Raw genomic sequence first — 26,163 nt, 5'->3', positions numbered from 1 at the left:
ACTTCACATGTTTGGTTGAGCTCGCAAGGGAGACCCGATTAGGAACTCTCGCGTGCCATTCCCAATTCGGCAAGCGAGTCAACGCCGAGGTTGTCTGTGTCTTAAAATGCCGCGACTCCTGAACTCAACTAACATCTATCATCTTTACTTATATTATATTATATATATATATGAATATGGAAATTAACCAGCATCCATTTTCCCTCTGGTGCAGCTGGAACGCCTTCCGCGGGACAAACAGCACATTCCTCACCGAGGCAGAAGTCCCCGTGCCTGATTTAACCGGCAAATGGGTCATTATAACAGGCGCAAATAATGGAATCGGCTTTGAAGCAGCAAAATCATTCGCTGAAGCCGGGGCGAATCTTGTGCTTGGCTGTCGCGAGCCACCAGCCTGGGAGCTGCACCCGGCCGCCGCGGTCGAGAAATGCACGGAGCTGGCACAGGCGGCTGGGCATGAATCAACGATAGAATGGTGGGAGGTGAATATGGCAGATTTAAGCAGTGTCGAAGAGTTTGCGGAGAAGTGGATGGCGACTGGGCGCGCTGTTGATATCCTGTGCAACAATGCCGGGATGAGTCCGACGGCGTCGAAGAAGCCAATTTTAACAAGGGATCGACTGGAGATACTGCATCAGGTTGGTTATCACCACATTTAACATGTTCAGTCACTAATAGAGCAGGTAAACTTTGTATCGCATGTGCTTTTGACACTCCGGCTACTAGACTCCCTCGCAAAGAGTGCGGAGCCACGAGTCGTATGTACAACGTCTTGCTTCCACTTCCTAGGAAGATTCGACCTGGAGCACTTCAACGGCAAAGACGGAATGGCAGGAGATCCATACGGAAACAACAAACTGTACTTCCAGACGTGGCTGTCTGAGTTACAACGCCGAGTACATTCAAACGACAAGTATAAACATATCACCATCAACGGGATCAACCCGGGCTATGTCAACACTGGAATCTGGAACAATCCCAGACCAGATGTTCGAGAATCGTGGCTAGATCTAGGGATGAAGTTCTTGAAACCCCTTGCTGCTCTGTTCGCTATTACTCCCCAACAGGGCAGCCGGGCAATTGTCTATGCGGCTACAAGCCAGGAGTTTGGCCCGAATCCTGATATCCAGGGCGTGGGATTGCTTGGTGGCAAGGGTGGAGGACATTATATTAATCGGATCTGGGAGGCTGAGGCGATGCCATATTGTACGAATGATGCAGCACGGCTTGCGGTTTGGGAGAGAGTAGGCGAGGATTTGGACCTGGAGAAGAGGGGGTTAAGTAATGTGATATAATGAATTTCTGTCAAGTATATAATTGGTACAACCGCGTGGATAATTACAGCTGGACCTCTATTAGATACATAAGTAATGCATCACCAGTCTCTGTCCAGCCGTTCACGAATATTCTTGACATGCCAAACACCACCACGACCAACAATCCACAGCTCATTCTCCCCAAAGGTCACACTAACTGCAAGATTCTCACCACCTCCAACCCGGATAGTCCCCAACGTAAACCCAGTGTCCGGATCAATAACATCAACCCCAGCCCCAGCACCACCGAAGATCCACCCATTCCTGGAAACGCGCACTCCATCCCAGAAATACGAGATCGGATTGGACAGGAGGCGTCTATTGGAAAGGACCGAGCCGGATTTCGAAATATCAAATGCGGATAGGTCACGCCTCCCGTGAGGGTTTTTCACAGATGGGCGAAATTCGGAGAGGCCAGTGTCCGGGATGTACAGGGTCTGGCCGTCGGGGGATATAGCGACACCGTTGGCATTTCCATCTGTGATGTGGACAGGCTTGACACGGAACGTATCCCGCTCAACAAAGTAGACTGTTGGGTTTGTGGGTGGCGTGAAGTCGACAATTTCCCTTCCCTGATTAATGTTAGTCTTCGATCTGGAAAATCGGTATAAAATCTTACCCAGCCGGATTTGGAGTCCGTCAAGTAGAAATTTCCCCGCCGGTCGATTTCCAAGTCATTGAACCCAGCAAATGGCTGGACGAGGTAGTTATTGAGTAACGTCTCCTGCTTGAGAGTACGCGGATCAATCTTGACGAGCTGGCCGGATTGATCGTCGCCATGCCCGTCTGTAACGACATACAGTGTGTGATTGTAGACAACACATCCATGCGCGTTGTATAATGGTGGATCAGTCGTGATCTTGTTAAACTTGTTGGACTCCACGTCAAGCAGGTACTGCCAGGAATGCGTTCCGTTGTCGCCACCTGGGGGACCCCATTCGACAAAGAATACCTGGTTCGTATCTTTGATGTAGCATGGAGCTTCATGGGACTGATAGGCTAGCTTCTGGACGTGTTCGACTGTGGCATCCGGACCGATGATGTCGAAGAACTTTTGGTCGTATGCAACAAAGTCGGTTGTATTGAGGAAGCTCAAGCTGGTGAAAGAAGGTGTTAGAAGTTATCAAGAAGTTCAATTGGGAACTCACGTTCGTGAAAGACCACTATCAGAAACATCAGGGTTCGCCCATGGCGCGTCCAAGGCAGATCGGTTAAAGTGCCCCGGCAGCGTAGCAATGGCACTTAGCGATACATAGGCCCATTTGGCAGCGGTGCCATTCATGAACCGCGGGAGAGGGTTGAGATAGCTGTACATGGTGGCAATGCTGGCCTTTCCAATGGAAACTCGCTGAAAGGGGACACTTCCCCATATTTATAATGAACAGGCGTTTACAGGACCCCGGACTAGATGATAGAATGCGGAGACCCCGCAAGGAGCCAGGGACACCAGCGGAGCCATCCGAAACATAAGCCGTGGTCGAAGCCCTTTAAGGACAATGTTGGAGTTTTCTGCGCGGGTTACTCCGCCCCTCGGAGCGTTCCCGCTTGACTGCTGCTTACTCCAACGACACACTGGCAGCAGCAGTAGGGCAGGTAGCTAGATCTGTATAATTGGTAGAGACTGGTTTAGGTATAGAGGTAAACAGAAGATGGCTTAGCAACAGCGGACATTACCAACAAAGGACATCTTGTAATTTCCCACCATCAACCCAACCATTCACCACAACTGGCCTTTGTTGCCACTGAACAAATATGAGATAGAGACATCGCAGCGATCACACAAATGACAGCATTTATGGACAATCAACAGAACCATACTTGTTCTTGGTAGCCTTGGACCAAGCCGTCTCTACCATTCCACCGCCACAGCCCCTGCCGCCATCGAACGACCACTTGATACTTCCACCTCCTCGCTGCACATGTTGTCCGACGCAACAAAGTGTACGGACTGTGGGATTCAAGGCCATGAGAGAAATACATGTCCCGGGCGTCTAGATAGTTTATTTTGGATAAAATACGCGTTGCTTGGTTGTTGGGAATAGTGATCCGTGATTTACGTTAAAAGACGGTAACGACTTTCGATAATTCTAAAGGGCTTAGCGCCGAATGAATAACCCGATATGGTCGGTAAGCTTAATTGATTATTCTATGAATGAAATACCGAGGCTCTGAGATGATATAAGTCTTCAGCTTTCCCCATTTTTCAAATGAATAAAAGATACTCTGGTAATATTCTGACCGACGTTTGCTGCTCTTGTTTTTGGGCGCTTGAATCCAATTCCGCTGCGAGGTTAATCTCAACTTGAGAATTGTTGTTAATCAAGCATCTTTGGCCAACAACCCTCCGATCTTCTTACTGCTTACATCAAGTACAAGTCGTTCGAAGATGACTGTCAAATCTACCTATCCCGCGATTGACATTCCAGAGGTAGATCTCTGGACGTTCTTTTTTGAGCGCAAAGACCGAGCTTATCCGGATACCAAGGGTATGCTTCTTTCATGAATAACTAGATACAGCCTTTGTGAAGTCTATTAACCGTCAGCAGTACTGTGGCAAGACGACGACACCAGGAGAACATACACATATGCGCAGACTAAAGATGCGGCCATTGCTTTCGGACGCGGCCTGCAGGCCCATTTCGGCTGGAAATCTGGGGACGTCATGGCACTATTCACTGCGAATTGTATTGACACCCCGGTTGTCACATTCGGCACTCTATGGGCTGCGGGAATCGTGTCTCCCGCCAGTCCACGATACACCGCAGAAGAACTTGCTCACCAGTTGAAGGACAGCAGTGCCACTGCGATGGTTACGCAATTTCCAATGCTCGAAATAGCTTTACAAGCAGCAAAGGTAGCCGGAATTCCACGGGACCGCATCATCCTTATCGGCGATGTCCGCGATCCGGAGGCTCGAATCAGGCATTTCACGGATATCTTTCGCGAGCTGAATCCAGGAGTGCAGGAGAGACCTCTTATAACACCAAAGAAAGACCCGGCGTATCTCATGTACTCTTCAGGTACGACGGGGAGCCCGAAGGGCGCATTGCTCTCGCACTACAATATTGTGTCGAATGTGCTTCAAGCCGATGCAGTGGAGGGCCGCCAGCTTACGCATAACGGTGGAGACGATGGAAGAGGGGATAGGGTCCTGATCTTTCTGCCACTTTTCCATATCTACGGTAAGGAGGTTTATTCCGGCACCTATAGAAAAGCTGACACCGAAGTAATAGGACTGGCATGCGGTGTACATGCTCCACTGTATAGTGGGTTTGAGGCCATACTTATGGCTGCATTCGACGTTCCCAAATTCTGCGCTAACGTGCAAAACTTCCAAATCACATATGCACATATTGTGCCGCCAGTCGCCCTGGCCTTGGGCAAGCTTGATATCGTGAGAAAATACGATCTATCAAGTCTCCGGATGCTAAACTCTAGTGCAGCACCTTTGCCTGCCGAAATGATTAAACGGACTTTCTCCCAGATCAAAGTTGGTTTAAAGCAGAGTTATGGCCTTAGCGAGGCTAGTCCGGCCGCATATATACAAACATGGGAAGACTGGGACAGGGCGGCCGGCTCTGTAGGGAAACTTCTACCTAATATGGAGGCGAAGTATATGACCATCCCAGAAAACGACGTCATATCTGTCGAAGTCCCCCGGGGTGAAGCTGGAGAGATATATCTTCGTGGACCTAATATCTTCATGGGATATCGTGGGCATCAGCAACCCGCAGTCTCGCCAGATGGATGGTTTAAGACCGGGGATGTTGGCTTCCAGGACATCGATGGAAGCCTCTACATCACGGATCGGGTCAAGGAACTCATAAAATATAAAGGTTTCCAGGTAGCACCGGCAGAGTTGGAACGCATTCTCATTCAGCATGACGCGGTCGGTGATGTCGCGGTCATCGGCGTGAATAGTTCGGCGGAGGGAACAGAGCTACCCCGGGCATATGCCGTCCGGTCACGGAAAACAGACCAGCAAGTAGAGGAGGAGAAGCTCAGCATCAGGAGGTGGTTTGATAGTAGGGTAGCACCGCACAAGCGGCTCCGTGGTGGCATTCGCTTTGTGGATGAAATCCCCAAAAACCCAACCGGAAAGATCCTTCGGCGACAGCTCAGAGAGCTAGCAGAGAAAGAGACTCAAAAACATTCGAAGCTGTAGGAGGTCTGGTTTTGTATTCAAAACATTGAATATCAGAGGTTTATATTTCGGACATTTCGGCAGCAATGTATAACTCGGTTCATAAATGATTAGTAGGATGCGTGGACACCATCAAAGGTAATATGAACGGAGCCTCGGATGTAACAGCAAATATTGGAGCTACAACTGGTATTCCTAAAATTGTAATTGCAGAAGGCTTCTAAATTGACATGGTCACGCAATGTTCACTAACCTACTTTGTAAACCTCGGCATCGAGTTTTAGGATAAAGTTCGATCAACAAATGATTAGTAGGAAGGCCGATCACTGTAAGCTACGCGAAGAGTGCGAGCTCCCATAAATAATCTGTTTCTGTACTGTCTTTCAGTGTTGCGGATTAATTCTGGGCTTGTTTACGGGTCGGAATTCAGGTATTACATATAGAATAGGTAGTCTTGTATCTGAGGTAAATAATATATACTATGAGCTGGACTAGATATATCTCCAAAGAATTCTGATGCGGTCACAGTCTACTACGTCGCGCTTTCATCACACATTGCGAAAGACCCGAGAGAACCCCCGTGGCTTCCTTTACAATACGTTCCATAAGCTCAGCGCAGGTTGGAATGTCGTGGATCAGCCCCATCACCTGCCCAGCATACCAGACCTGTTCTCAGTCAGCTTAGCTACATAACTTGGGGTGACGGGGGTGGATTCGCACTCCATGTTGAATATTTCCATGCAAAAGAACTTCTCTCCCACGGACCCCACTAACAATAGGAGCAACCTCGATAAATTCTGCATTGGCACCTGTAGACTCAACTTCGATTGCCTTCGCCGTCATTTGGTTAGAGTACATCCGACTCGTGTTTTTCCACCGTCTCAGGATGAGACTAGTTTGATGCTCGTCGGCTTTGACAATCGCAAGCTTCACATTCAGATGGATTGGAGCTTCGACTGTGCACATGAACCGAGTGCCCATATTGATTCCTGCAGCCCCCAGGCTTAGAGCTGCCATCAACCCATGCCCATCCGCGAAGCCGCCCGAGGCGATAAAACGAGTGTCACCGAGTTCTTGCCGGGCGCGACTGTTCAGGATTAACGAGGCAATGTCAGACTCACCGACATGTCCAGCGCATTCGAACCCGTCGATTGAAAGGATATCGGCCCCTAGTTTGATAGCGGCTTTGGCGTGTCTGATCGTTGTTGCCTTGTGAATTATAACCACGCCTGCAGCTTTCAGCTGCTGTATGACAGGGCCCGGGCTGTTTCCTGCAGTCTCGACAATTTTGACCCCTTCGTCGATAATTGCCTGGACGAATCCAGGGTAGTCGGGAGGATTGAGAGCGGGGAGAAGGGTAATGTTGACACCGAAGGGGTTCTGCGTTAGAGACCTAGTTTTTCGGATCTCTTGACGGAGGTGCTCGGGATCCGGCTGTGTCAGGGCATTTATAATGCCCAGTCCTCCTGCATTGCTCACTGCAGCAGCGAGTTCAGCGTAGGCAACCCATTGAAGCCCACCTTGCACGACGGGCACCTGGATCCCCAAAGCCCTAGTCAAAGCAGTGTCGAACGCCATTGGCGGCAAGTCCAGTGGCAGCTGTTGCTTAGAGGATGAGTAAATCAAGGAGTGTTGATATATAGAGAAATAAAATATGGAATTCCATCTTGTATTAAGATGATATCCTCCCCTGAAAGGGCAATGAACCAAGCCCGAGGGGAACAAGATTCCTCGGCTCGCATCTATCACTAATCAAATCATCGTCGGCTGCACCCCTCGCATTACGGGGTCTTATGGGCGAGCACAGATGGCTGTGGTAACCTGTGCTTCCGACCAACTGGTTGTATGACATAGAGGGGACACAGTGCAATATTGGTTAAGTTCTCCGAATATTGGTCCAAGTATAGAGACGAGTTCCTGGCTAATAGTATCAATCACAGTTTAATATTAGTTAAGAACAATTTTCTAGTCACAAGATTAGATAATGTTGAAACATTAGTCGACCGCCAGTATATCTCCATACGCTAGACCCTGGAAGGGCGATGATAACGTAGATTAGTGGGCAACTGTAGACCTAGCTGGTTTATTAGGTTCTAGATTGGCTAATGCAGTGCATCAAGACCAGGTGAATCTGGTATACATTGGGCGCGTCCAGCATACTTTAAAACGTAGGAACAACACTCTGGAGCGTCGCTATGACTCAAAATATGACCATGCCTTTAAAACAAATGCCCAGCGTGGATTTCCTGAGCCATGCTGAAGGACAGCTCTTGGCGATGTCAGGAGCGAAAATAAGCACCGAAGAGACACGGAAGTGCGGCTCGTATTGATCGATGGGAGATTCGCACCAACTGGAATAGGATTAGACCTGCAGCCCACGTCAGCAGTACAGTTCGCGTCGATTCCGGTATTGCGGCTTGAATCTTTTGTCTTCCTTCGTGGGGCACTCAACGGCACCGTGACGTTGACATGGCGATGCTCGTTGCTTGCGATCCCTGTCGGCAGCGAAAAAGAAAGTGCGATCGCCAATCTCCTTGCGGTCGATGTTCCAAGTATGATCTCTTACCAAGTAGGTTCTCCAAGGTCGTGAACAAGATCTGACGCCACCAGACAAGCGCGGAGGTGCTGCTACCCACCCCACAGCCTGCCTGACGAGCACTCTGTGAACCAGCTGTGGGTGGTCGTCTCAAGCCAGCTGTATCAATCCTGGGCAATCCACTCCCCAGACGTCCCAACATTCTACCCCATAGCATCCCGCTGGTACATGCCACGACTAGTCAACCAATGTACGTTCTCCACTGCATAGTTGGCTATTCGCACTAATTAGTAGTCGTCGAGGGTCTCGGCGCATGCCGGCTGCCTCAGGTAGATGACCACAGCACAGCGCACCATATTCGCACACACTGGATGCAAGGAGCCCTGAGCGAGCCGTGTTTGTTCCATGCCACTCTATACGCGGGGTCGTCAAACTCCGACCTTCAGGAAGGGAAAAGCCAGAGTTGGATAACTCTATACCATCAGAATGAGGCGGTCCGCCTGCTGAATGAACGCCTTTCCGACCTGAAGTTTGCCGCCGATGATAAAACCATTCTTGCGATTCTCTCCCTGGCGATCTTTGCGGTCAGTCATTATTACCATCTTCTATTTCGGTATCTAATTGTGGTAGAACATGAACGGAGATCGAGGGACAGCCGACATTCACATAGAAGGAATTCGCAAATTGGTAGACATGAGAGGCGGCCGTGACCAGCTGGGCTGCGATGGGATAGTAGCAGGCCTAATACAGATGTATGTCGTCGATTCGCTCAACTGACATTGCTAATGAGTACAGGAATAACATTATCTACCATATTGTGTTTGATTTGGATCCGACAGCATTTTTAACCCTGCCAGCCCCAGTCGGGCTTGAGGACCGCATCCTTCATCCTTCAAAGGCATTGTCCATTCCAGGGGTTCGACATATCTTAAATATGTTTGAGCATCTCCGGACATTCAAACTGGACTATCAGACTAACACAGCTAATCATCCCCAAGCACATGAATACAGCAAGTCCACAACAAACAATGACGACCCATTCTTCCACTGCTGCTACCTAGCAGTGACGATATTCTACTTGATTGTGCATGCGAAGCCTCATGATCCAACGAACTCAATAAAAATAGACTTCTTAACAAGTGAGCTCCAAGCATCACTGGCGTTAGTCAACATCGAGTTATGGATCACCCAGATACCTGCACTACTCAGCTGGGTTTGTCTGACCGGGGCGGCTGCATCAGACAGTACAGAAAGACGCATCTGGTTTTACATCCAACAGGCGTCTGCTGCGAGGGTGCTCGACATCAAGACTGGCCCGGCGTATCTGGATGACGTGTGGGCGCACTTCTACTGGCTTCGCATGATGCGGCTGCGTCCTCTAACTAGTGCAGTTGAGGAAATACCACAATTATGAATCTGTATTAATTCGGTTTCTCTCGCCAAAAGTCACTGTTGTAGGCAGTAACTACTCCCCAAAGACGGCCTTGACGACGCCCTCCACTCGCCGAACAATCTCCTCGATATCTGCCTTGGTACCATTATACGCTGGAGCGATCTGGATGATATCGCCATTCCTCCCATCAGCGACGCCGACCCCTGGAATGACTGAGACGGAGTGTTCCTTCTGTAGCCCTGTCAGATGCACCTTCTGTGCTATGCCAGCCTCAACCGGGAACGGCTCTTTGGTTGTTTTATCCTTGACAAACTCGAGCTGTATCTGTTAGACGGTGTTATAGAAAGAATAAGGCACTTACAGCCCAGAATAATCCCCGCCCTCGAACGTCTCCCACATTCTTATGCCCGCCTAGACGTTCATTAAGAAGTTGGCCCAGATATTCTCCCTGCACTCGCACATTCTCAAGTAAATTGTCTTCCTTTATAATCTTCTGCACAGCACAGGCCGTCGCACACGCAATAGGATGTCCTTGATACGTCTGACTGTGCGTAAAGCTCCCCGTGCCGCCGGCCAGGGCATCAGCCACGCGAGATCCAACAAGCAATGCACCGACCGGGGCGTAACCAGCGCCCAAGCCTTTCGCAATAGTCTGAAGATCAGGAACGACGCCCTCCTGCTCCCAGGCGTGGAACGTGCCCGTACGGCCCATCCCAGACATCACTTCATCCAGGATCAGCAATGCACCGTGGCGGTCGCAGACTTCCTTCATTGCCTTGAAGTATCCCGGTACAGCGGGGACGCAGCCCAATGTCTAAGTAATTAGCTGAAATTCCTACTGTACTGGAGGGGGATATTACCGTGCCACACATCGTCTCTGCGATAAAAGCGCATACATTCCCAGGCCCAGCCTGCTGGAATTCGTGCTCTAATTCCGCTGCAAGAAGTGCAACATACTGTTCATCACTCTCACCATTTTTCTTACCCCGATATGCATAGCACGGCGAAACGTGTGAAGTATTCGACGCGAGGATCGGCTCGAAGATCGCTCGTCGCGCCTTGTGTCCGCCTGCTGCGAGCGAGCCTAGAGTATTCCCATGATACGACTGGCGGCGTGCAATGAACTTCGTTCTCTGCATTTGCGGTTCTGGTAATTCTGTGAAATACTGTCTCGCCATTTTCAGCGCCGCCTCTATCGCTTCGGTGCCTGCATTCATAAGCATCATCTCTTAAATAGATCTAACAGCCATACCAGAACTGACAATAAACACCTTGCTCATAGCCCCGTTCGTCGACTCCGTCAGATACGTAGCTACCTCTTCAGCAGCGGGTACGGTAAAGAACGGCGAGTAAACATAAGCCGTCTGGTCCAGTTGGTCCATGATCGCCTGCTTCACCCTGGGCTCGCTGTGTCCTAGACAAGCGACCGCGGCACCGCCGCTCGCGTCGAAGATTGTTCGCCCATCGCTGGTCTCGAGGTAATTCCCGTGGCTTCGTACGATCTCCGGCGGGCGCTTGTCGATCTTGGTATATAGGACCGAGGGGACGGTGCTGTATTGTTTCGTCATACTGGTAGGGCGGGATCTCGATCCGGAGATAAACCTGAACAATCTGGAGCTGAAAGATCTCGAGCTTAAAGACATCTGGAGAGTAAACATTTAATTTGAAGATGGCACGGCTGCTCTGCTTTATGTCGATGCTGTCGGCGACCGGCGACAGACTTGGAGAAGGCGGCGCTGTGGGCAAATCGGAGTCTCGCCCGCGTCTTGAAGTCCGAGTGCGACGTGGATTCTCATATGATCGTCGGAGAGTCCAGCCTGTCGTTTCTATGAAGTTTATCTTGTACTTCCCCGCGGATAAGCTAGGCGGTCGGAATGATTCCGCTGGTATTGACATGATTGCTGTTCTACGTACTATAGGATATGGAATGTATTCTGATCTCATAATATGGAAATACCTTTAAGCTTGGAGAAATATACCAAGGCCAGTTCACAATTGAGGTATAGGCTTAGCCAAAGAGACGTCGATAGACGCCCACTCCCCATCAACAACCACACGCACGCCTTTCCCGCTACAATATTCACGATGTGCATCCCCTGTGACACGACAACCCGTCGCAGGAAGAGATAACCCAACAACCCCTTTCGTACCTTGCGGAGCTCGCACTCTCAGAACAACACGTATACCATCATGCACCTCCCACTCCGCCTGGATACTCCCACGCGGGGTCGGAACCCTCCCCCTCGCCCATGTGAGACCATCCAGAACCACCGGCGCAAACAACCACTCTCCAAACCCAGGTGCAGTCGGCTGAACACCGAGAATATACTCCGAGAAGATATACGTCGGCGCGCCGCCCCACGGATGCGCATGCGAGGTAAACAGATCCAACCCCGGGCGTCCGTCGGGATAGACATATTCCCAGGATGTGCCGGTATAGTACTCGTCTTGGTCTACCATTGCTGCCCATAGTCCATTTAGCAAGATGTTTATTGCTTCGGTCGTGGCGTTGTCGTATGGATTATCCCGGATATGGGCGAATAACGCCTCGAGGAGGAATCCGGATAGATTTGGAGACAGATTTGTTTCCGGATCGGAATCGTCCATGTCGGTGCTGAGTTTGTACCCGATTCCGAGACGGAGGGGTGAGAGGGCAGCGATTGATGATGTGGCCTGGGTGGAATTTGCTGTTTTGGAGAGGATAGCCCAGGCGGTTCCGATATAGGATGAATCGTTGGTAGAGGTGAGGCTGGAACTGTATGTCCCCAGGTCCTCGTTCCACAGCTTCTGATTCACTGCGCGGGAGATATTCGTAGCTGTACTTTTCCACTGAGTTGATGTATCCGGCTCTCCCATAACTTCCGCAAGATCTGCCATGTGAGTAAGTGTATACGCAAAGAGAGCCGAAGCAGCAGTGCCATTCCCATCCCCGAGAAAGAAAGCACCTAACGACGAAGTAGCAGCAAGTCCAGAATATTGATCGACCAGTGGTAGGATAGCATCAACGCCATCCCTAGCTTTCGGCCACCATCTGGTCAGAAATTCCCTATCCGCAGATTCCAGGTAGTACCGCGCGAAACTGTTCAGCAAGAGCATCTGGTAGTCCAGCAAGCCGTAGGACTTGTACACGGAGGTATACTCCGCCGACTGCCCCATCGCCGGCGACATTGCAAAAAGCCCTGCCATAGGCCCAGAGAGCTCTTGACGTTCAAAGAGGTAGCTTAACGTTCCTCTGATGAAGTCCGGTCGGTGTGTACTGGCACTCACGACGCGATGGGCATGCGCGAAATCCCCCGACCAGATGAGTCGGTCTCGCTTTGCGCCATCGAGACAGACTGAGGCTGGATTATCCATCACGCCGTACTCTTCAAGAATGGTCTCGTCCGTCATTGTGTTCTGGTATAGGGTCGTTCCATTCTTTGACTGCACAACGACGTCCTTGACGTAGGCTATTTGGTCCTGCCATGGTCCAAAGCCCCATGTTCCTGAGTACACGCTACCAGAGGAGAATCGGTCGTTAGACATGAGATGAAGCTCACTGAGAAGGACAGACACAGGTTTCTGGTCATTAATTGTCACGATATATCCGTCGGTAGAAATCCTGGTCGAGACATCTATCCACTGCCCTTCTGTAACACTAAAGCCCAGAGGAAAGTATGACACCTCTCCAGTTGGTAAAGACGTCTGATTCACCAAGTTCCAGCCATAGCCCACAGCAAGCGTATTCGGAGGAACAAGAGTCCGATTCGTATTCAGAAATGTCGAGTGCCCAGGATACTCGCTGGTAAGAAGAAACGAAGGACCAAATGAAGCCGGCGAGGTGGCAACCCTCCACCCAGTCCCGCCACGGACTATCTTCGTTTTGAAGGACATTGTGTAGTTTGCGAAATCCGCCCCAAGTGCAGACTGCGCGGATTGCTGCCCGCGAAGGAGCACCCCGTCTGCGGTAAGTTCCCAGGTTGTCGGCGCAGTTCCTTTCTCTATGCATGCTTGCTGGACGGTTCGCGCACCCAGCTTCCAGATCTCATTATAGAGCGGATTGGAGGATTCAAAATATCCAGGCAGCTCAGACACATCCGTCCGGTCATTGAAAGAGCGTATCCCGACGCCACAGATCGTGACCTTCCGATCATCATTCAGAAGCCGCAGTCTCTGCCAGCGCAATCCACCCTGTTGGAAGAACGACTCGACTCGACCTGCCTCGGTGACGTTGAATGTCTCGACGCGAAATGTATTAGACAACCCATTTGAAAATGTCCACGGACCGTCCGAAAATGGTTCATCTAGTCCACCCTTTGCTTCGGAGTATTTCGCTTCGACCTGGACTGCCCCTGAGACGGGGGTTCCGTGGAAGAATGGAAACCCGCCGATTTCAGTCGTGTAGTCGAACGTCGCGACTGGATTGGATGGGGTCAGTGTGAAGCATGTTGAGTTCTGTCCGTATCTAATAAACTGGCTTGTTCGTTCGTAGTGCTCGGGATGTACGATTATTTCGCTGCAAGTATCAGTATGAGGCAACATTCTCAAGGGCAGGCATACCTATTAACGGCCCCGACGACAATGGCCAAGAGGACTGTAGCCGACAGACGCAGCATTGTCTACAACATGGGGCATTCCTGGAATGAAGTCAGTCGCGCGGATCCTCATTTAAGCAACAGCTGCTCGGCTTTGTGGGGATCGGTGTCTGCTACCCCGAACAGCTGTCGGTTGTAAGGTGGGGAGAGAACTGCACTTGGCTGCCTTGATATCTCGAAAAGATCTTCACCGGGTCTTCGAGGTAATGATCTTCTTCCGCAGATTTGCAGGTCGTGGCAGCGCGGTATACAGCTCCCCATATGGATTACGTTGGAGCTCAACAGAACAGCAACTACGGCTTACAGGAAGAACCCACAGCAGTCCCAGATGTAGCAGCAGTTCGTAATTGACTCAGTGAGTAGACCTAGCTTCCAGCAGCCAAGATGGAGGATCCCCCGTCGTCTTCCCATTACACGCAGCATCGACACACATGGCCAAACTCCCAAACGCAAATTGCCGCCCTGTAAGCCCGGGCCCGTAGTGGATATATTTGCCAGAGTTCGTCATGATGGTCTTCGTATTCCTCGGAATAACCGGCTCCTCAATCGAGCACCAGCAGGTATCTTGGAGGAATTGGACACCGAACTTTTCCAACTCGCCTACATAACCAGCCTGCGAGGCAAGGCCATACTGGGCGCGACCACAGGTGACTATAACAGCGACATCGTCTTTTTTGGTTCTTCCCTGGAATAGCTGAGCCACTGCTCTAATTTCTTGGAAGGAAAAGTGCGGGTTCCCGAATGAGACGAGGTCGATTTCTCTGGATTCTGAACCGTGGTTGAACTCCTCCCAGATCGCATCGAGGTCCTTCCAGTCTACATCAATGGCTTCTGGATTTACATCTGGACGCAGTACAGCCTCTAGAGTCGGGGCTTCCGGGGTCAAACCGACCATGTGGAACATAGGGGCACTGGACGACGTAGCAAATGCAGCAGAGAATGCCTTAAAGTCGTCCTTCCTAGGCTTCATATGTTCCAGTCCAAATATCACCGGAATGCGGGCATTTGCAATGGCACCTAGAGCATAACCTAGAATAGGCCAGAAGGAGTCGTCTTCTGCGCCCTTCGGTGGAATGACTCTCACCCATATCGAGGCAAGTCGATTCTCATCAATGTACGCCCCAGCCTTGGGAGCTCGACCGGTCAGGGCAATCAGGGCTTCGAGCATGTTCGGGTTCTTCAGTGTCCTTGCACCAAGCACGCTGTTCGCATAAATCACTGCATTGGACTCCCCCCACGCAATTGAATCGCCTAGCTTCGGCGCTGTTTCAAGCAGATACGGGGCACACGTAAATGAAATCTTCCCACCCATATCGATAAACGCTTTTGCCAGGTCGTCACACGCAGAGCCAAAGGCCGAATTGATCCCGAGCGCTCTCCAGCGTTTCTGGTCAACATTCAGAGAATTTATCGTAGTGGGAACCTGGAATCTGCCTCCCCAGTTTCGCAGCCTCTGTCCAAATGCCACTGATCCCGGACCATACCAGGCGCCGTCTGCATGCGCTTGGCTGACGTCCATCAGTTCTGTCGCATCCATCATGTCCGCCATCCGGATGATTATCTTGAGTGAGATCCTCGCTGCTTCGCCGTTTGCTCCGTCTAGCATCGCACGGTCTTCATCGGTAAGTTGGACATGGGACTGCCTTAGACCAGTGGACAAACTGGCAACCCCGTTCGAAGAATCATCGACAGCAGTATCCGAGACCCGTCCACCCTGGACATGAACAGTCCTCCCATCCCATCCCAAAACCTCCCGAAAGCCCTCAGGACTGAGTGTCACAACCGGCGCCGTCTTATCAAAAAGCTCCTCCGCAACCATAACCCCCAGGGTTATAATCTCCTCGCGACGCTCGAATATCAACGCCTTAGGTCCGAGACCATTAAGGATCAGCTCCATCATGATAACGCTGCCGCCGCATGATCCTCGTCCTCCTGGTATGGCCAGGATGGTATCTTTGAGAAAACGCCCGCTCAGGGGGTGGAATCGGTCTATGACCTCGCCTGTTTGTGCGTCGACGCCGCCCCAGAAGCTGAGTTCGAGGTTTGCTGCTAGTAGTGTTGCGGTGGCTATGCCGGTGACATAGGGCGTGCCATGGACGATGCGTGGTTCTGCCATGTTGGTAAATAGGTATCGCACCGTTTAATGCGAGTAATCGTGATGGGATGTTGCGCATGCAGCAGGGTAGTTTGACAGAAGATATACGAATCTCGGAAAAGCACCCGGCCACGTTGGATAACGTACAGCATCTGGCAAACAGAACAGATTATAATAGCAATCCGCCTACCCCACAACATCGGGTACGGTGGGATCTCGGGTTCGACGATTGAAGGATTTTGCGAACTAATCCCCAGAATCTCCATATCGAGACACCAAAACAAATGAGGGGTTCCTGACTAGCTCGCCGGGAGTGTATCCGATGGAGATTGCCCAGATTGACCCGAGCCAAGACGTTATAATGGATGACTCCAAGACGATTCGGTTGAGCCGAGTATCCAAGCATGTCGGGATCGGGTTGCCCGAGACTGTAGCGTTAGATGCCTACCAGTCTTTATTACTCCTTGAGACGCGCAGTCCCTTGTTTCTCTACCTGTAATGAATATAGTTGTGAAAAAGGGCAGAACAGGATGGCAATGAAGATCAAACAAATCGACGTACTCCAACTGCACATGCCGTCCTCAGGAGGAATATACTACCTCTCCGGCGGCCGCGGGTATCGCAGCTTCGACGGTACATTCGTCCGCATAACAACCGAGTGCGGACTCGAGGGCTGGGGCGAAAGCACCCCATTCGGGGCAACCTTCTCGCATCCCATGCCTTGGGTGTGCGCGCCGGTATCGCCGAGATTGCACCGAGACTCATCGGTCTCGATCCGCGGAGGGTTGATCGAATTAACGACATCGTGGACGGGGCATTACTAGGCCACGAGCACGCAAAGGCCGCATTGGATATTGCATGTTGGGATATCTTCGGCAAATCCACGGGCCTTCCGGTTTGTGAGCTTCTCGCAGGTCGTACCGACGTGAAGATACCCATTCTAACATCTCTCCCTGTGCGCGGACCCGACGGGATGCGGGCACTTGTCGAGGCATACAGAGAGAAAGGCTCAAGGGGCTTCTCGGTCAAAATCGGCGGAGATCCAGTCGTCGATGCGCAGCGCATCGTCGAGGCATTCAAAGACAAGAAGCCCGACGAGTGGTTTGTCGTCGACGCCAACGGAGGTTTCACCGTTGAAGGCGCATTAAGGATGTTGAGACTGTTACCAGACGGTCTAGACTTTTCTTTCGAAGCGCCATGTCAAACATGGAGGGACTGTCTCTCTTTACGCCGTCGGACCAATATCCCGGTTATCCAGGACGAGCTGGCACTTACCGAGACGTTTATGATCCAGATGATCGCCGACGATGCAGGCGAGGGAATTAACCTCAAGGTCCAGAACTTCGGCGGTCTAACCAAGGCGCGTCGTGTGCGCGATCTTTCTATCGCTGCCGGGTATGTAATGAGTGTACAAGAGACATGCGGGTCCGACATTGGATTCGCTCCGCTGGTTCACCTTGCCCAGACAATTCCAGAAAAGCCTCTCCGGTGTGTTCTGGCCAGCCGGGATATGATTTCTGTCACAACAGCAGATGGGCCGTTTGATATTGTCGATGGTTGGATTACAGCGCCTGCAGTGCCTGGACTGGGCATTACTCCTCGGATGGACGTGTTGGGAGAGCCAGTTGCAGGTTATTTTTAATCAATCTACACTAAGTGCTCTCATACTTCGGTCTCCACTTGACGTCCCACTAGATCTGTGTTGGGCCATGCAAATGTCGTTTATCTGCAAGGATCCCGTACAGAATGTCGTGGAATGGTGATTTCTAAGCCCGCCACTATTGTCTGTTGGTGATGCCATTTTTCGAAAAGGCTACTCTCGGCCATTGATGGGGATCAATTAAGGGAGCTATTGAGTTGGACGGCTAGATGGTTCGTGGCACAGATTTCCGAGTATGTAGTTCGCACCGCAGGCCAACTCAGTCTTCTCACTCAACAGTCTCTACCATTTCCTCCTGTCATAATTTCTCCAAAGCCACCAGCGCGAATTCCTAATTAGCGAGTATTGGACACGGCCATTATACCAACAACCGTCCATTCCTCTACCACATCTCTCCGCCTTGTGACCGGTAGAATCCCAGAGAACCAGATATCCCAGAACCGCCCAAGCAAGGGATACAGAACCAGCATTCCTACCCACCCAATCCAATCCAAGCTTTGATCGACACTGCGGCCGAGAGCATAAATGCAATGGCCTGGCCGGGCCGAAACCGATATCCTCCTGCTGCACATACAAAGGGTCAGCCGTGGCGCCCGACGATGCCCAAATCGCTCACAGCAGTCGCTCATTCCTGTTGTCAGGTACCACAGCCAGGCCATTCCTCTGGCTTTTCAATCCAAGGCGTTCATGCATGTGATCTAATTAAAAGCCTCATACTGATGTGGTGAGGTCGGGGGTGTCGGGCGAGGTCGCCGGATTGTACCTCGAGGTAGACAGGCACAGGCCATGGAATGTAATTACAGTATCTCGTTGTTTCTATGGACTCCACAGTTCGAAACAATATGAAGTCACTATCATCGCCTACCATAAGTTATCTAGTTGGCTGATGCAATCCACTGCCCACCGCCAAGCAGGGACCTTGGGAGTAGGGCTACTCAACAGGTACTCACCCACGACATTATAACATTAACTGAGTTCATGGAAGTCACATTTAATGGCTCACTGGACTAGCCTAGACCGATCGCGGTGAGGAATGTTTGAGGCTAGAGCTGGCTATTAGCTTCGACCTTGCATTATCGATTGTATATAAATTGTTCCACCGCCGGCTACCGCACAGTCCAACGACCAAAGTTTTCTGAACAAACAACGATGGATACCAAAGACGAAGCTAGAAATCTTGAGCATCTTGCATACCCACCTGGTAAGTGTCCTTGCACTACCATGGCTCTGCTAACAATACCAGGCACTCAAGTGTGGTTCACCAACATCGGCCCCTGCCAAAGCACATCCCAACTACGAGAGCAACTAAACAACCAAGCAAAGCCAGCTGAAACCAGTGATTCCCCCAATGATCCACTAAACTGGCCCGCATGGCGACGAGATATCCTCCTTTTCACCGTCGGCTTCAACAGCTTCCTCTGCGCAGCGCTGTGCCCCATTCTCGCGACAGGCTTTCCAGCCATATCCGAGTCTTTCGGAGTAAGCAACCAGCAGGTTTCTTTCACGATCGGTATTTACATGCTGGGACTGGGAGTAGGTGCCGCAGTTTGGTCACCCACTGCCGCCCTGTTTGGTCGGCGGCCAGTCTACGTTGCTGGTTCTGTTCTTCTTATTGCCTCGTCTGCCTGGGCTGCGGCGAGTCCGTCCTATGCTAGCCTTATCATCGCCAGACTTGTGCAGGGCATTGCGTCCAGTCCGGGTGAGTTTCTAGTCTCGGTCACGATATCGGAGATATACCAGCCGCATGAACGGGGATTCAGACTTGGTGTTTATATGCTGCTCCTGGCTGCTGGGAAAAGCTTGGCGCCGTTGATTGGGGCAGGGGTTATTCAGGGATTAGGCTGGCGATGGGCGTTATGGTATGCCTCAAGGATGTTAATATGCGATACGGACTGACCCATGGACAGGCTTACGACTATCCTGTCCGGGATTTCGTTCAGCTTTATATTCATCTTTGCTAGGGAAACGTACTGGGCTCGGGGTGCTCGCAGAGTAAGGGAATCGTCCATATTCAAAATATTTCTAACAAGAACAGGATATTTCCACGGCGACCTACCGCACACCTGGAGAAATGTACACCGATAACCTGAGCATCTCACCACCGCTTCCGTTCAAACACACAATGGCACTCTGGAATGGACGTTTCCAGGACGCCACCTGGTTCTCACTCGCAATTAAACCCTTTCGCCTTGTCACCTCCCTCCCACTACTATGGTCCGCTGCCGTATACGCCCTCTCCCTCGGGTGGCTCGCGGTGCTAGCCGACACAGTATCTTATCTATTCCAATCCGTCGACGGATACGGATTCACACCGATGCAAACGGGGCTATTATATATCTCCCCTCTCATCGGGACAATCCTAGGTAGTGTCGTTGGCGGCAAGGTATCCGACATACTCGCGTGCATGAAAGCGTCCCGCAACAACGGCATCTACGAGGCTGAATCCCGGCTCGTGATGATACTCCCAGCAACGATCGCAACTGTGATCGCTCTTGGCGGCTATGGCTGGAGTATTGAGGCTCGTGCTCACTGGATTGTCCCGACTGTGTGCTTCGGGTTCATATACTTCGGGTGTATCCTAGGAAGTACAATCGCTGTTACGTATTGTCTAGACTGTCACAAGTCGGCTGCGATTGAGGCGCAGGTTATTCTGAGTTTATTGAAGAGTATGTCCTTCCGCATCTATATGGAGTGAATTAATTGCTAATTGGGTAGATTCCCACGGTCTTGCGTTCTCGTTGTTCGTTGTCGACTGGGTTAAAGCGTCTGGGCCGCGAGATACATTTCTGGAGATTGCGGGGATCCATCTGGTGTTTCTGTTTATGACTGTTCCTCTTTATATGTATGGAAAACGGGTCCGAGTGTGGATGGAAGGGAAGTAAAGGGGAAGTTCGTGGTAGATGCAGGATTCCAGGTTAATAAAGTATATTTCCTTTTCAAGTCTTCTTATCTGGCCAGCCACCGGCCTTGCAAGGTCTTTTGGTATAGAGGTCTAGCGTCTCATCATTTTTTCAACTCCCAGTTGCGCCTTCTTCACTTCGGTGGTGGTGACTTTGCCCTAAGTGCCCCTTCTCCAATAAGCAGTACTACATGACTCTGACTCTGCCGATGTTATCGGCACATGGTGGAGAAATCAAGCTTAAGGCTAATATTCGTCATTTCGCAACAAGCTTTGCAATCCCCGCCCCTCGATATTTAAACCTGCACCGCGACTCAAACTTCAACTGCACTCTAACAATGCCGACCCGGGAGAAAATCGCCATCTGGCTCTGGGGCGCTGAGCCCAGAGACCGCGCCCTCCTTGCAAAACTAGATTTCACATTATTGCCGTACTTTTCGCTGATCTGGTTTCTGTTCGGTGTAACCCGCGCCAGCTACTCCTCGGCCTATATCAGTGGAATGAAAGAGGCACTCAACTTCCAGGGAAAGGAATACAACTACATGAGTACGGCGTACTTGGTCACCTATGCTGTCTTCCAGATGCCCGGAACAAGTGTGCTCACTCTGGTCCGACCGAAATATGTCTTTGTCGCGGCAAATGTTACCTGGAGTGTCCTGACGATGGTCACCTTCCGGATGACCAAGGCCTGGCAGGTTATTCTGCTGAATGCTATCGAGGGAGGGTTCTCGGCTATTGCATAGTAAGACACTCCTTTTTGGTGTTTATGTGCTAACCTTCCAGCGTTGGGGCATTGTTTATCCTCGGCTCCTGGTATAAACGATCGGAACTAGGGACGAGAAACGCCGTATTCTGTGTCTTTGGCCATCTGGGATCGATGGCTGGTGGTTGGATTCAGGCTGGACTGCTGCAGAGTCTAGGAGGGAAGAGTGGGCTGCCTGCGTGGAAATGGATATTCATCATCGTCTCTGTCATGACACTCCCGGTGGCACTGTTCGGTAGGTCACACCGGTTTCATGACAGCCTCAATACTAGGACTGACTTGACAGGCTGGGTGTTTATTCCTGATCTTCCAGCGCATCGGGCGGCGTGGTATCTGAATGACGAACAAAAAGAACATGCTGCAACTCGCATCATTGCGCCTACTAAGTACTCCTGGGATCTGACCGTCTTCAAGCGCGTCCTGTGGAGCTGGCAATTCTACCTCCTGCCCTTCATCTTCATGCGTAAGTCAACTGCCTGCTGAAAGGACCCTGCTAATGTAACAGTGTACTCGCTCTGCGTCCAAAGCCTGAGTAACAACGTCATGGCCCTCTGGATGGCGTCGAAAGGCTATACAACGGTGCAGCAGAACAACTATCCTACCGCCGTATATGCGACTGGCATCGTCGGGACTGTGATCTACGCCGTCATTTCAGACAAGATACGCTCTCGCTGGGAAGTGTCCATCGCCATCGGACTGACCTTCGTTATCGGCTCTGCCATCCTAGTCGCTGATCCCCCAACAGCAGGCTACTTCTTCGCATTCTACCTGCTCGGGACTACCTATGCCCCCCAGGCTGTATGGTACAGCTGGCTTGCCGATGTGACCAGCCACGACGTACAGCTACGGGCGATTACAACAGGATTCATGAATTCATTCGATTTTGCGTTCGTGACGTGGTGGCCACTGATATTCTATCCAGTCACTGATGCTCCAAACTATCGAAAAGGATACATTGCCAGCTTGGTTACTGGCGCTCTGACGCTGCCGTTCATTGGGGTTATCGCGTATCTGGAAAAGAGAGACATTGCCAGGGGCGCCATTCGGAGGGCTCCTGAATCCCATATCTCCAGTCAGTCGGAGGATCACCTACAGCAGGGTCCGTCCAAGGCTAGTGATCAAGATGGCCCGGTAAATGTGAGGTCGGCAGAGGTCGGGGTATAGACAAAGAAACCACTGGTAGTAATAGACCATGGAATGATAATTAATCAACCGACTAGCTTTTCGGCTTCTCAACAGAGAGATACGTGTCCTTGCCATCACCACGAACCCGAACCTCATACTCACCTTCCATAAAGTCCTTCAAGCGCAGCTCGGTCGTCCTACCAAGCCCTTCCAGTTCATCCAGCCGATCCAGGGTGGCCTTCAAGTGCTCCTCGAACTCGGGATCCTCGCAGACAGTTCGGAAGGCGTTCTGCATGGGGACAGAGTCTGCGCGTACGATGGCATCGGCGTCAATGGCAATAATATTCATCTCGTCCAGTCCTTTGATGAGATCCGCTCGCGTCATGAGTTCTTGCGCCTTGTGGAGTGGAATTCCCGGCAGACCAGAGACGTAGTGCGTTCGATCGGGATCTTTCTCTAGTTCCACCAAAGTCTTTCCTAGGAGCATTGCGCCGGACTGTATTGTTAGTACAGGGTAGTATAGATTCAAAGGTACGTACCGATAAATCCTGCTGGTCTTCGGCCTTATCGTCCATCTCAGCTCCAAGAATCCAGCATTTACAGAGCAGCCACCGCTTCTCCTTCTCGCAGATTGAACGGCACGTTTTCAGCATGTCTTTTGACCTGGCGACTTGGTCCAGGTGGATCAAACGGCCACCCACAAGGCTGTACACCTGATCCAGGATACTGGGGGGAACGTTCTCGCGAAAAGTGCTCTGGCGAAAGGAGCGCAATGAGGCAACCGCCATGTCCTTGGGTATATCCTGGATATTCAACACCTGCAACCTCGTTGCGTGCAGTCGTAGCATCTCCGTCGTGCGGTACTGATCACTTGTAAACACCAGCGTAACTAGCCCACTGGCCGCCCACATCTCAGCGCGTTGCTGAAGAAGGTCAACCAGCTGCTGCCCTTCCGTATTATCCGGCAGATAATGCAAGTTACTGATAATCAGCACCAGGGGTCGATCACTCGTCTTTTTCCTGTTCAGCGCAACCTTCTCCAGCTTATTCAACGCCCGCTCGATATCAAGCAGCGCAGTCGAATCCCTTGGGCCGCGGATACTAAACATCCCCCCAATATAATCCTCATGGTACTCATAATCAATCGCCTTCCCCAACCGCAGTCGAAAGACCTCAATATCGCCATGCGCCTCCAACATCCCAATCCCCTGCCCATGAATCTTGGACATACTCTCCAACAACATCGAATTCTTCCCCGTCCCCTTCTCCCCGAACAGCAGGTAATAATTCCCTTGAACCCTCCCACTAACAACCCCATCAATAAGCGCCTGCTCGGGCCTCGCAATCCGGAACTTCAGAAACTCCTCATCAATCCCATCCTCAAGGGTATACCCATGCTGCGCCAGCGCCGCAAGCTCTAGGGACGAAAACCCCGGCGAAAACGCATTATCGATCTTCCGCAGTACCAGCTGCTTGTAGAACACGTGGTAGCCGTACCCGGCGCCCCCGAGCATCAGGAGTGCGGCGATCGTCGTCGCCCCGTTCTCGAGGAATTTACGCAGGATGCTCTGCTCTTCGAACTCGTCTGCGTCGTGTCCACGGCGCGAGCGCGACCCGCGGCTGTGCCCGTAATTGGTGCGGGCTGAAGCAGAGGCGGGCGCGGCTGTCCGCGTGGGTCGCCCTTTGAATAGGCGGAGCCATGTTCCTGCATCGTGTTAGAATAACTGGTTTAATTGAGGTGGAATATACACCTACCGTATTTGTCGACCCGGATTCGCGGCATTCTGCGCGCGGAAGGGGAGAAAGAGAATGTTGGTGCCTGAGAGCTGAAGATGATAGGGAAGCCTTGGCGCCGAGACCGGGCCGGACCGGACCTTGCCTTTTACGGAGTAAACAGTCCTATCCAATCAGTAGTTATAGAAAGCATGTTAATAATTAAATCTTGTATGACAGCTGAGTTCCGTACGCCATGATAACTCAATAATAACGACATGGCGTATCTCAGAGGAATTCTGCGCTCCAAACCGTCTGTCCCAGCCAGGATCCCGGCGAGGTTACTCCCTTCGACAAAGCTGGTCGAGGAGGAGAATGCCCCTGGTTACAGGCCAGAAAGATTCTATCCCATGCATCTCTATGAAACACTCAACGGGCGGTACCAGGTTGTAACTAAACTCGGCCCCGGGGTGGCATCAACAGTCTGGCTTGCTAAAGACTTACATCAGTATGACCTTCCCTGCTGTATTATGGCCGGTCTAACTCTGTTAGATGGCGATGGCGGTCACCACGCTACGTAGCTATCAAGGTCAAGGCCAGCCCAGATGATCAGGCCCAGGATGACCACGAGCTCTCCATCACAGCACATCCTGAATGCTAACCCTAAGCATGCAGGGAGCGGGCTAGTTGCAAATATACTCGACTCATTCACGATTCCCGGTCCACACGGCTTCCACACCTGCATGGTCTTCGATCCCCTATGTGAACCACTATGGATGCTACAACACCGATTCGAGCGGAAAGCTATCCCACTGGACGTTCTAAAGCCTATTACTGCCGCAATAATAGAAGGACTACGCTACCTACATGAGGAATGCCGTGTTATACATACAGGTATGCCAGCAAATACCATAGCGGACAAGACTAACGGTCTAGATCTAACACCCGACAACATGATGATGAGATTATCCAACCCAGCCATCGCTTCCTCGGTTGCAGAGACTGAACTCATCGAACCGTCGCCACGAAAGCAACTCGTCGACCGGTCAATATACCTCTCTCGCAACAAATGGAACATACCACTCAGCGACCTGGGCGCACCTGCCATCCAGGGCTTCCGGAATGCAGTTCACGGTGGTAAACCACATAGTCATCCCATCCAGCTAGCGAAGTACCAATGCCCTGAGATCTCTCTTGGGATGGAGTGGACTTATCCTGCTGATATATGGAATCTGGGTGCAGTGGTACGCTTTACCTACGGGAATAAGTGCATTGGCTGATACCTGTAGCTCTGGGAATTATTCTTCGGGAGAGGACCATTCGACCAGCCAGGTGATCCCGAGACTTGGACTGAGGCGGCGCATGTTGCACAGATTATTTCATTACTTGGGCCGCCTCCATTGGATGTCCTTCAGCGTGGGAAGCGAAGCTCCCAGTATTTCGACGAAAAAGGTAATCTCTCCATATCATTTCAAGACGTCACTAACCTAGAACATTAGGAGAGTTCAAATTCCCAGACCTCATTCAAAAACTCGACTTTAGAACTTTGGTAGATGGTGTTCAGGATAGTGACGAGTTGGCATTTGTGGACTTTATCTCTAGATTTTTATGCTGGAGGCCTGAGGATCGACCCACTGCCCGGGAACTGTTTTCAGGTCCATAGCCGAGATTCACACAGTACTGTTCGCCTCAGAAGAACGGAGAGAGTAAAACATGTACCTTGGTATCTCAGAAACCCTATTACTCAGGCCTTCGTTTTGTTGGCGACACATAACCATATGGAGTAATTAGGGGCCAATGTCTGTCCAGACCAAAATTGGCCTACAAAGAAGTGAGACAAGTCCTGGCATATGTGAAGTGATTCTCTCAACCTCAAAAGTAACCAAGTAACTACTTCTTACGCCGTTAATCATGTACTAACGTGTTAATGAGGCATTACGTCTTA

The 26,163-nt window shown here is 51.1% G+C and overlaps 13 protein-coding genes across 13 annotated transcripts; 7 read left to right on the top strand and 6 right to left on the bottom strand.

The window, feature by feature from the left end:
- Positions 1-176: 176 nt before the first annotated feature.
- On the top strand, positions 177-1,295 carry APUU_12330A (uncharacterized protein; the record flags this gene model as incomplete). The annotated part of the gene is made up of 2 exons (XM_041698520.1): positions 177-638; positions 684-1,295. The coding sequence occupies 2 exons, from the start codon at positions 177-179 to the stop codon at positions 1,293-1,295; spliced, it is 1,074 nt and encodes a 357-aa protein (XP_041551696.1).
- An 80-nt stretch (positions 1,296-1,375) lies between these two features.
- On the bottom strand, positions 1,376-2,631 carry APUU_12329S (SMP-30/gluconolactonase/LRE family protein; the record flags this gene model as incomplete). The annotated part of the gene is made up of 3 exons (XM_041698518.1): positions 1,376-1,888; positions 1,936-2,413; positions 2,465-2,631. 3 exons carry the CDS (start codon positions 2,629-2,631, stop codon positions 1,376-1,378), a joined length of 1,158 nt encoding a protein of 385 aa, XP_041551695.1.
- A 1,071-nt stretch (positions 2,632-3,702) lies between these two features.
- Positions 3,703-5,481, top strand: APUU_12328A (acyl--CoA ligase; the record flags this gene model as incomplete). The annotated part of the gene is made up of 2 exons (XM_041698517.1): positions 3,703-3,802; positions 3,863-5,481. The coding sequence occupies 2 exons, from the start codon at positions 3,703-3,705 to the stop codon at positions 5,479-5,481; spliced, it is 1,719 nt and encodes a 572-aa protein (XP_041551694.1).
- A 501-nt stretch (positions 5,482-5,982) lies between these two features.
- APUU_12327S (NAD(P)H-dependent flavin oxidoreductase) lies at positions 5,983-7,038 on the bottom strand (the record flags this gene model as incomplete). Its single annotated transcript, XM_041698516.1, has 2 exons — positions 5,983-6,126; positions 6,181-7,038. 2 exons carry the CDS (start codon positions 7,036-7,038, stop codon positions 5,983-5,985), a joined length of 1,002 nt encoding a protein of 333 aa, XP_041551693.1.
- An 891-nt stretch (positions 7,039-7,929) lies between these two features.
- On the top strand, positions 7,930-9,410 carry APUU_12326A (Zn(II)2Cys6 transcription factor; the record flags this gene model as incomplete). Its single annotated transcript, XM_041698515.1, has 5 exons — positions 7,930-8,012; positions 8,071-8,246; positions 8,291-8,580; positions 8,627-8,748; positions 8,792-9,410. The coding sequence occupies 5 exons, from the start codon at positions 7,930-7,932 to the stop codon at positions 9,408-9,410; spliced, it is 1,290 nt and encodes a 429-aa protein (XP_041551692.1).
- Positions 9,411-9,461: 51 nt separating this feature from the next.
- APUU_12325S (uncharacterized protein) lies at positions 9,462-10,957 on the bottom strand (the record flags this gene model as incomplete). The annotated part of the gene is made up of 4 exons (XM_041698514.1): positions 9,462-9,707; positions 9,751-10,203; positions 10,250-10,596; positions 10,642-10,957. 4 exons carry the CDS (start codon positions 10,955-10,957, stop codon positions 9,462-9,464), a joined length of 1,362 nt encoding a protein of 453 aa, XP_041551691.1.
- Positions 10,958-11,378: 421 nt separating this feature from the next.
- Positions 11,379-13,984, bottom strand: APUU_12324S (putative alpha-L-rhamnosidase C; the record flags this gene model as incomplete). Its single annotated transcript, XM_041698513.1, has 2 exons — positions 11,379-13,884; positions 13,929-13,984. The coding sequence occupies 2 exons, from the start codon at positions 13,982-13,984 to the stop codon at positions 11,379-11,381; spliced, it is 2,562 nt and encodes an 853-aa protein (XP_041551690.1).
- A 331-nt stretch (positions 13,985-14,315) lies between these two features.
- On the bottom strand, positions 14,316-16,079 carry APUU_12323S (uncharacterized protein; the record flags this gene model as incomplete). The annotated part of the gene is made up of 1 exon (XM_041698512.1): positions 14,316-16,079. The coding sequence occupies one exon, from the start codon at positions 16,077-16,079 to the stop codon at positions 14,316-14,318; it is 1,764 nt and encodes a 587-aa protein (XP_041551689.1).
- Positions 16,080-16,419: 340 nt separating this feature from the next.
- On the top strand, positions 16,420-17,700 carry APUU_12322A (mandelate racemase/muconate lactonizing enzyme family protein; the record flags this gene model as incomplete). Its single annotated transcript, XM_041698511.1, has 2 exons — positions 16,420-16,493; positions 16,578-17,700. The coding sequence occupies 2 exons, from the start codon at positions 16,420-16,422 to the stop codon at positions 17,698-17,700; spliced, it is 1,197 nt and encodes a 398-aa protein (XP_041551688.1).
- Positions 17,701-18,867: 1,167 nt separating this feature from the next.
- Positions 18,868-20,600, top strand: APUU_12321A (uncharacterized protein; the record flags this gene model as incomplete). The annotated part of the gene is made up of 5 exons (XM_041698510.1): positions 18,868-18,919; positions 18,962-19,577; positions 19,626-19,710; positions 19,754-20,384; positions 20,434-20,600. The coding sequence occupies 5 exons, from the start codon at positions 18,868-18,870 to the stop codon at positions 20,598-20,600; spliced, it is 1,551 nt and encodes a 516-aa protein (XP_041551687.1).
- Positions 20,601-20,955: 355 nt separating this feature from the next.
- Positions 20,956-22,544, top strand: APUU_12320A (uncharacterized protein; the record flags this gene model as incomplete). Its single annotated transcript, XM_041698509.1, has 4 exons — positions 20,956-21,359; positions 21,401-21,615; positions 21,667-21,843; positions 21,886-22,544. The coding sequence occupies 4 exons, from the start codon at positions 20,956-20,958 to the stop codon at positions 22,542-22,544; spliced, it is 1,455 nt and encodes a 484-aa protein (XP_041551686.1).
- A 52-nt stretch (positions 22,545-22,596) lies between these two features.
- APUU_12319S (ATP-binding protein) lies at positions 22,597-24,288 on the bottom strand (the record flags this gene model as incomplete). Its single annotated transcript, XM_041698507.1, has 3 exons — positions 22,597-23,001; positions 23,045-24,210; positions 24,261-24,288. The coding sequence occupies 3 exons, from the start codon at positions 24,286-24,288 to the stop codon at positions 22,597-22,599; spliced, it is 1,599 nt and encodes a 532-aa protein (XP_041551685.1).
- Positions 24,289-24,838: 550 nt separating this feature from the next.
- Positions 24,839-25,881, top strand: APUU_12318A (uncharacterized protein; the record flags this gene model as incomplete). The annotated part of the gene is made up of 4 exons (XM_041698506.1): positions 24,839-25,112; positions 25,155-25,462; positions 25,508-25,670; positions 25,718-25,881. The coding sequence occupies 4 exons, from the start codon at positions 24,839-24,841 to the stop codon at positions 25,879-25,881; spliced, it is 909 nt and encodes a 302-aa protein (XP_041551684.1).
- Positions 25,882-26,163: the final 282 nt, after the last annotated feature.

This window comes from Aspergillus puulaauensis, chromosome 1, assembly GCF_016861865.1.
Source record: "Aspergillus puulaauensis MK2 DNA, chromosome 1, nearly complete sequence".
NCBI lineage: Eukaryota > Fungi > Ascomycota > Eurotiomycetes > Eurotiales > Aspergillaceae > Aspergillus > Aspergillus puulaauensis.
This window is presented reverse-complemented; position numbering and strand designations above follow the sequence as displayed.